The 8,926-nt window shown below is 34.7% G+C and overlaps 1 protein-coding gene across 1 annotated transcript; it reads right to left on the bottom strand.

Moving 5' to 3' along the window:
- Window positions 1-612: 612 nt before the first annotated feature.
- Window positions 613-2,360, bottom strand: LOC131600098 (alkane hydroxylase MAH1-like). The gene has a single exon (XM_058872322.1). It carries the CDS (start codon window positions 2,343-2,345, stop codon window positions 810-812), a length of 1,536 nt encoding a protein of 511 aa, XP_058728305.1. The 5' UTR covers window positions 2,346-2,360; the 3' UTR covers window positions 613-809.
- Between the last annotated feature and the right edge of the window lie 6,566 nt (window positions 2,361-8,926).

The raw sequence follows: 8,926 nt of genomic DNA, 5'->3' as shown, positions 1-8,926 counted from the left end.
GTTTAATTTTGACCGAGGTGAAAGTTTTGTCATAAAAAATAATATTTGTAGTAGTGTATCACTTTCTTGTCCTCTAATTTTGTCTACAAAGTAAATAATATTTTGTAAAATGACCTAGAGGTGAAGGAAGTGTTAGCAGAAGAAATAGAAGCATTGAAACAAGTTCTAATCATTAAAGAGAAAAATGCGAATAATGGACCGTAAAAAACTCGTACAACATTGATTAGTGTAACTTATTCTTATAATATATAACTTAATTTATCATATTATTGGTTTCTAACTCAAATCGAAAGGTTAAATGTTTAGTGAGCAGTTGGTGAAATAAACATTCCACATAAGTTATTATAAACTCATGTAAGCATATCACCACAATTGTAATCTAGGACCGTAGTGAAATGTTATGCGCTAAGTTTTACAAAACCTGGAAATGGGTATCAAACCCCTGACATCAACCTTTTACTACAGTTGTCAGATACAACTGTAGTTGTAAGTTACACACAACTGTGTTTTTACCAGGACTAGTAGCTCGTGGTAGTAAAGAGGGCACATACAACCAAACTTTACTTACCACAAACCACCGTAGTAAAATCTTTCTTCCAACTATAATAAAATATGTATTTTGTAGTAGTGAATAAAAGAAACACTCAACGTTTAACAAACCAACAAACACAGTCTGAATAACAGAAACTTGAAACTAAACCTAATTGAATAGTAACAAATAGAAACTAATAAACATTAACAAACACAAACATTAAACCATATAAGATAATTAACAGTAGCATCCTAATAGGTTGAACACTCAACATGTTTTAAATGATTCTTTTTGTGAGTTTGACCTTAAAGCCATGTTCCATGCGAAGAACAACAGAGACCCTGGGAGTTATAGAATGACCTTCCACAACATGTATCTGAAACTTCCATAACATAGCAGAAGCAACCATTTTCATTTGAACAAAGCTAATATCTTTTCCCAAACAACTTCTTGGGCCTGCATTGAATGTTATAAACTTGTAAGATGGTACATGTATAATCTGTCCTCTATCTGATATCCATCTCTCTGGCTTAAATTCCAAGCAATCATCTCCCCATATATCTTCCATCCTTCCCATTGCATACAAAGAATATATTAACTTTGTATTGGGACTAACAAGATCTCCACTAGGTAGTATATCATCTTTTCTAGCACACTTGTGCTCAAATGGTACAGGTGGATAAAGCCTCAAGGCTTCACATATAGCCCCATGAAGGTACACAAGCTTATCAAGTTTTTCAAAACTTAAGTTAGTGATGAAATCCTCCTCTTGGTTTTCACAATTATCTCTGATCTCTTGAATGATTTTAGCTTCCACATTAGGATGATTTGAAAGAAGCCAAAAGAACCAACACAAACCTGAACTGATTGTTCCATTTCCTGCACCCAAGAGATTGACTGCAGTGTCTCTAACATACTTCTCATTCTTAATGATCTCCTCCTTTTCCAAGCCTTCCCTCATTATTAGTTTTATTAGCAAGCATGAATGACTTTCATCCACATCTTCACTGCTTCTCAATCTTCTCTTCTCTTCATGAGCTTTGGAGTTAGCTATACATGTGGACAAGAATTGGTGAAGATCTTGTTGAGCTACCTTGTTTTTCTTCTCTTGACCAATTTGTAGCCATTTTTGTAGCTTCCAAATACATTTTGGAATATAGTGCCTCAACAATATTGTATCCTCAAGCACAGAAACAGCTTTTACATAAGCTATCTCTGATAACTCGTTGAAATTGTAAGGAAAGCAATTTGCATCAAATCCAAACGAGATAGTGCAAATATTATCAAAGGTGAACGTCTCAAGAATATCTTGTAAATCAAGTATTTGACCACCTTTAGATGCTTGATCAAGAAATGGTAATAGACAGTTCTCTAACTTCTTTTGAACGGTTTGTTGAAGGAATATCATAAAACTTTTATTTTTGAGTAATGGATGAAGTAGTGCCCTCTCTTGTTTCCATTCATCGGAATCCGAATTGACAATACCATTACCAAGAATTTCAAAAATCTCATGAAAATCAGTACCTTTTCCATAGTTGGTGAAATTCTTGCTGGTGATGTGGTGCACATTCATGGGATCACTAGTGAAGATAAAATTGGCAATGTTTGTGAACCAAGGTCCTTTGAAAAGAAAAGTACCTCCATGATGTTTTAAAACTGAGGTTACAAAATCATGAATATGGGATTGATTATGCAAAACTGATGGTAGCATGCCAATGATTGGCCAATTTGGAATAAGAACATTTTTGTTGCGTCTCCATAATATTATGAAGAGAATTGCTACAAATAATGAAACATACTCAAACAAGGCCATATTGTATTTAGACTATATTTAGTATACTGAAGCTTGTGTTTCAAATTGTATGTATTTGCTTACTATTTATGAAGAGTGCAATAGAACATATTCTCACTAAACAAAAACGTGCGTTAACATCAACCATGCATTCAGCCATGACCGACAAGCTTTTGATTTCGGGATGGATTGCATTAATTAAGTGGTTGAATTATTGAAGTATGCATAGTATTTTATATTCAAATTAAATATATGAAGACAAACCTAATTCATTTTTCATAACATTATCATACAAATCTTTTTCTTCTATCTATTATTTACCTATTAATTCATCAATTGGGAGAAATCATATTCGAATTTCGTTCTAAAAAGGATAGTTAAAATTCTTGATTTTAATATATCAATCGGGAGAATTCATATTCGAATTTCGTTCTAAAAAGGATAGTTAAAATTTTTGATTTTAATATTTTCAGTTCATTATATTTCTATGCAACTTAAGGAATTATTGTACAAGGAACACACAACATGAAAAAACTGTTAAATAGACTATTATAGAGTTTCTAAAAATCACTTCAATATGGTATATAAAATGTATCTAAAAATCACTTCACTGCATAACTCTCATATTTATTTAATTATTTATTTAGCCAAACACATTTTCTAGTAAAAGAATGGTTGGAGTTCACACCTATTGATGCACGAAAATTGAATAAGGAAACCTGAAAGAAGATATAGACGAGAAAGAAAATTCTGTAACTAACTCTTCAATCTCATACTTAAACTAGAAAATCGTTACAAATGAAATTCACTTTGGATTTATATACTACCGTCCAAATGAAATATAAACCAAATGCAAAACTAAATTAAACTGAAAAGCAAATGAAAGTTAAATACAAAAGCTGAATTTGAATTACATCTAACACCATCTCCTAATTTATATTCAACCAATTAAAATCAACAAAAGCAATTTCACCCCTTTAAATGATGAAGTGTTCAGTCTTGGTAGCCTTGGTCAGTATGTCAACAAGTTGCTTCTGAGTGATATAGTGAACAACTTCAAGCACTCTATTATGAATTTGATTTCAGAAGAAATGATACTTAGTATTGATATGTTTGATTCTCCCATGCAGCACTGGATTCTTGGTAAGGTTTATTGCTGACTTGTTATCAATGATCAACTTGACTAGTTTACTCACCTTGAACATCCGTTCGCGCAGCAAATTCATCAACCAAACTACTTGACAGGCTAACAAAACTCCAATAATGTATTCACCTTCACAAGTTGATAATACAACCACTGGTTACTTCTTGTAACACCAAGAAATGGGAGCACCTAGATCCATAAACAAGTAACATGCAATGTTTCTTCTGTCAACTCTATCTTTACACCAATCAGAGTCTGAATAGCATACCAGCTCAACAACATCTGATCTGATACTCCAAATGAAAATAGAATTCCATGCTTTAGAGTTTCCTTTATATACCTGAGGATTCTGACTGCAACATGATAATGTGACCACTTTGATTTACTCATAAACCTACTCACCATACCAATTGCATAGCATATGTCAGGTCTGGTATGACACGAATATCTTAGAGAGCCAACCAATTATTTGAAATTTATAGCATCTATATCCTCACCATTTAGATTAGAATTTAGTTCATGCATGGTTTGTTTTTGCAGGTGTGACTACAGACTTATTATTCATCAGATCAAACCTCTTCTGCAACTCAAGTTCATATTTTAGCTGATGCATACTGATTTCCTTTTCAGAGCATAAAATCTCTATCCCTAGAAAATATATCATATTTTCAAAGTCACTCATATCAAACGCATTCATCAGCACCTTCTCGAAATTGTTTATCTTAGCATTATAGCTTCTTGTTAGCAATATGTTATCAACATATAGACACACCAAAATCACATTGCCATCAGAGGCATGTTTTACGTACAAATCGTACTCCATTTCACATTTTTTTGAATCTTTGATACTTGAAAATTGAATCAATTTCTAAACTCCAAACTCTTGGGGCTTGCTTAAGTCCATACAAAACTTTAAGAAGGTTGTACATCATCCCTTCTTTGTTTTCTATCACATATCCAGGAGGTTGTAACACATAAACTTCTTGCAAAGGAGCAATCAAAAGTAAATTTTACATCTAAATATATCAAAGGCCAATTCTTATCTGCAGCTATAGCAATCAATAGTCTGATTGTTTCATGTCTAGTTATAGGTGCAAACACTTCATAGTAGTCTAAACCAAATTTCTGAAGAAATCCTCTAGCTACTAACCTTGCTTTATGTTTGGCGATTGACTCACCTAGATTTAACTTTATCTTGAGAACCCATCTCACTGTGATGGTTTACTTGTTATTTGGAAAAGTAGTTAATCCCCATGTCTTATTTCTCTCAATAACCTCAAATTCTTCCTTCATGGATTTCACCCACACCTTCTTCTTGAGGGCATCATATATGAACGATGATTGGTTCAACATCCACCATCACGGCACACTTAGTGACTTCACATTCAAAGTCAATATCAGTAACATGTAGCAACTTAGAGTCTACAAGTCTCCTTGGTATATGTACGATTCTTTGTGGCCTGCTAGAACTGTGCAAGTTCATCTTAAGTGCCAGGTACATCTTCAAAAGCAGGATTACAACCAGAGTCTAGACTATCATCAGATTTTGGACTACCATCACAGGCTAAACTACCATTAGAGTTTGGACCACCTTCAAAGTTTGGATCACCTTTAGAGTCCGAGTTACCTTTAGATTCTAGGTCACCTTCAGAGTTTGAATCTCCTTCAGATTTAGCTTCAGACTCAAAATCACCTTTAGAGTTAGAGTCTCCTTCCGAGGCATATGCAGAAACACCTTCAACCACAGAAGCAGGATCATACTTGTTCCAATCCCATGTTTATGATTCTGTCACTGTCACATCTCTGTTGATAACAACTCTGTTGACCAACCTTGCCTTCTTCGGCCTCGGGTGGTTACACTGCATGTAACAACCGAGGCCGAAGAAGGCAAGGTTGGTCGTCTCATCGGAATGAGAGGAATCCTGAGGCCGTGCAGGAATGAGACTGCATGTTTGAAGGAAAGCTTATAAGGATTGATGCGTACTACCTATATCAACAAGATGCATCTTCTTTTCGGTAGCCCATTCCATAAGAACTCCATAGTTAAGCGTGCTTGACTTGGAGCAATTTAAGGATGGGTGACCTTTTGGGAAGTTTCCCGGAAAGCGTGCGAGTGAGGTCAAAGCATGCTGAAAATACTCGTGTTGGTTTGTGGAGTTAGTCGATCATCCTAAAAGAAATCTAGGGCGTTACAAATGGTATCAGAGCCAGACCTCTCCCAGTACGATGTGGTTCGAGGACGAACCATGCGGAAGCTGGTGGGCATGTAACACCCGAGGCCGAAGAAGGCGATGGGTGGTTACACCGCATGTAACAACCGAGGCCGAAGAAGGCAAGGTTGGTCGTCTCATCGGAATGAGAGGAATCCTGAGGCTGTGCAGGTATGAGACTGCATGTTTGAAGGAAAGCTTATAAGGATTGATGCGTACTACCTATATCAACAAGATGCATCTTCTTTTCGGTAGCCCATTAAGAACTCCACAGTTAAGCGTGCTTGACTTGGAGCAATTTAAGGATAGGTGACCTTCTGGGAAGTTTCCTGGAAAGCGTGTGAGTGAGGTAAAAGCATGCTGAAAAGACTCGTGTTGGTTTGTGGGGTCAGTCGATTATCCCAAAAGCGGCCTGGGGCGTTACAATAGGCACGTGTAGAGTGGTGACCTGTAAGCAACATGAAATTGCTTCTATCCTCCAAAATCCTTCTTAAAGATTCTGGAACATGTTTGTAACAAACAAAACCAAACACCTTCAGATGAGTCACATTTTGCTTTCTTCCATTCCACTTCTCTAAATGAACTATGTCCTTCAGCTTCTTAGTTGAAAATCTGTTGAGCCCATACGTTGTAGTAGCAACAACTTCATCCCAAAAAGTATGAGGTAGGTTCTTCTCTTTCAAGATGCTTCTGGTCATGTCAACTACAGTTCTGTTTCTTCTTTCAGCAAGACCATTATGCTCAATACCATCCTCATCATAGAACTTCTTGAACTCTCTAGAGTTGAACTCACCTCCACCATCGGTTTTGAGAATCTTGAACCTTTGTCCACTTTAATTTTCAGCCTTCACTATGAACTTCTTAAACTCAACAAACATATCATGTTTGAACTTTATAAGTGTGTTTACGGTGATTTCCGATAAACAATCGCTAGTCCTCCAAACTATAAATATATACTTTGGTTACTCGCAGGATCGACTAGATTGATCCTAGGACATAGTCAAATAGTTGTCTTTCGAGATAATTTGGTTCATGTTTGTTGATCTTTTGCTTTGAATCTTGGTTATAGTATGAACATAGAAGTAACTTGCGAAATAAACTAACAAAGAATGTACACAACAGAAACATAATCTGGTTATAAATGCAAGAAAAAGACTTTGACGAAAAGACAAAGGAATATAATTTTCAGAAATGTAAAGTACAGAAATGTAAAGTGCAGAAATGTAAAGATCAATCGAAGAACATAAGGAAACTTAAACTACAAGAAAACTAGGCGAAAAAGTAAAGGAAACTTAAAGATACTTTGATTGTGTAAGTAGGAATACTAACATATTAAATGTGTGGTGTCATACGTACATTTCTCAGCGAACTCTTTCTCTTAACACTTGATACTTGAGTGATTTGTGAGTGATTTGTACAAAATGAACACACTGGATCCTGATACTAAGACCCTTATTTATACTAATTCGACCCTAACGGTCCTATGCTAACGAAATGTCACGTTGCTCACATGCATGCGTTTCGAATCCCCGGGGCGCCATCTGTCCTTGTTCGGTTACACAGAATATTTCGAAACTCAAATCCTCCCGCCTGAATCCTCTTTCGATACGTGGCAACGTGATCTTTAACGAGAATGCAACGAAATACGCTAAGCTTCAGTACTCTTGTATTTCGAAAAACGCTTAAGTCTCAAAGACAATCTATCTCGATTTAGCTTCGATTCCAGTCGTCTTCATCATAAATAACATCCTCGGACATGGCCATTTAAAAGCCACTTATTCTCGGGAATGGCCGTCAGAAGCCATTTTTTCTTCGAACTCTAACTCTTCAAGAAACATTTTATTCAATCGAAATCTCCAGCTAACAAAGTGCTAGCTATGTCATTCTGGTGAACTCATCCACAAATGACACAAAGTACTTATTCTCCCCGAATGAAAGTACTTCAAAAGGACCACATGCATCAGAATGCACAACACCCAAAACATTAGTTGCTCTTAGAGACAATTCTGATAAAAAAAGGCAATCTTAGTTGCTTGCCTTTTCTGCGTACATCACAAGATTTCTCTAATGCATCACAAGATTTCTCTAATGCCAAAATCTTGGGAATTCTAATTACCAGATTCTTTGAATCCATATGCCATAAATTTCTGAAGTTCAAATGCCACAATCTTTTGTACCAAAGCTCACTCTCCTTTCCAACACTTATAACACTAAGGCATTAAATGTCTACTATTTCAATATTCATCTTGAATGTCTTATTTCTTCAAGTAATTTAAACGATTGCGCATGGTACATTTCCTATCTAACTTATACACTATAGCTACTTATAAATACACTTTTTTAAGAACAGTATAAAATGACCATAACTTATGGATAATTACAAAAACATAATATAAAATTGATAATAAATACTCTCTCCCACTGTCCCACATAAATTATAAGTTATTTTAGATATTTTATGCAACAAGAAGTCTAATTAATTTTGTATGAGAAATAAATTATATGTAATTTATAATATTATTTTTTACTAATTATTTAGAAAAAACGAATTTAAAAAAATTAAATAAGATGAAATAATAATAGTAAATGATATATTAAAAAAAGTTGTGATCGAGAGGAGACTGAAACCACTTGATGTTAGAACTGTCCCTCGAACCGGACTAAATCGGTGGTAATAAACCAAAAAAATATTGAATCTATAAAACGATTTATAATTTAAGATGATTTTATTTTAGAAAATGACTTGTGGAGTAGTAAGTGTCAAAAAATTTAAAACACAAATATAAAATAAACACTCTTATCTATTTCTATAGATAAGAGTTAGGAACAAGGATTCATATAAAAGTCACATTCAACATGATAGTAACTGTCGAATCAATGCAAATTTATTTATTTTTAAAATTGAAATTACAATTATAAATGTATGATGGTTTGAAATTTGAATGATTGAAAATTCAATTCAAGGGTTAGCTGCAAGGAGTAAAACGTAGTATTTCACCAATTTAGAAATCATTGATTTTGTTGGATTCGTATGTGCGATCTGGACTTGTAAGTGCATGGTGTACATAATAAATAATAAGATCTGACATGCATTAATGATGAAATAAATGAATCTGGATTCTTAAGTGCGATGGTACTCTACTTTACAACTTCTACTAACTACTCCCTCCCGTCTCATAACTACGCTTGGTCTTATCTTTTTCTAAAATAATTTTTATCATGTCAAATATTTTTATTAAAAAACATCT

Source organism: Vicia villosa, linkage group LG4 (assembly GCF_029867415.1).
Source record: "Vicia villosa cultivar HV-30 ecotype Madison, WI linkage group LG4, Vvil1.0, whole genome shotgun sequence".
Taxonomy (NCBI): Eukaryota; Viridiplantae; Streptophyta; class Magnoliopsida; order Fabales; family Fabaceae; genus Vicia; species Vicia villosa.
Note: the sequence above shows the minus strand (reverse complement) of the source record. Positions and strands in the feature narration are given on the sequence as shown.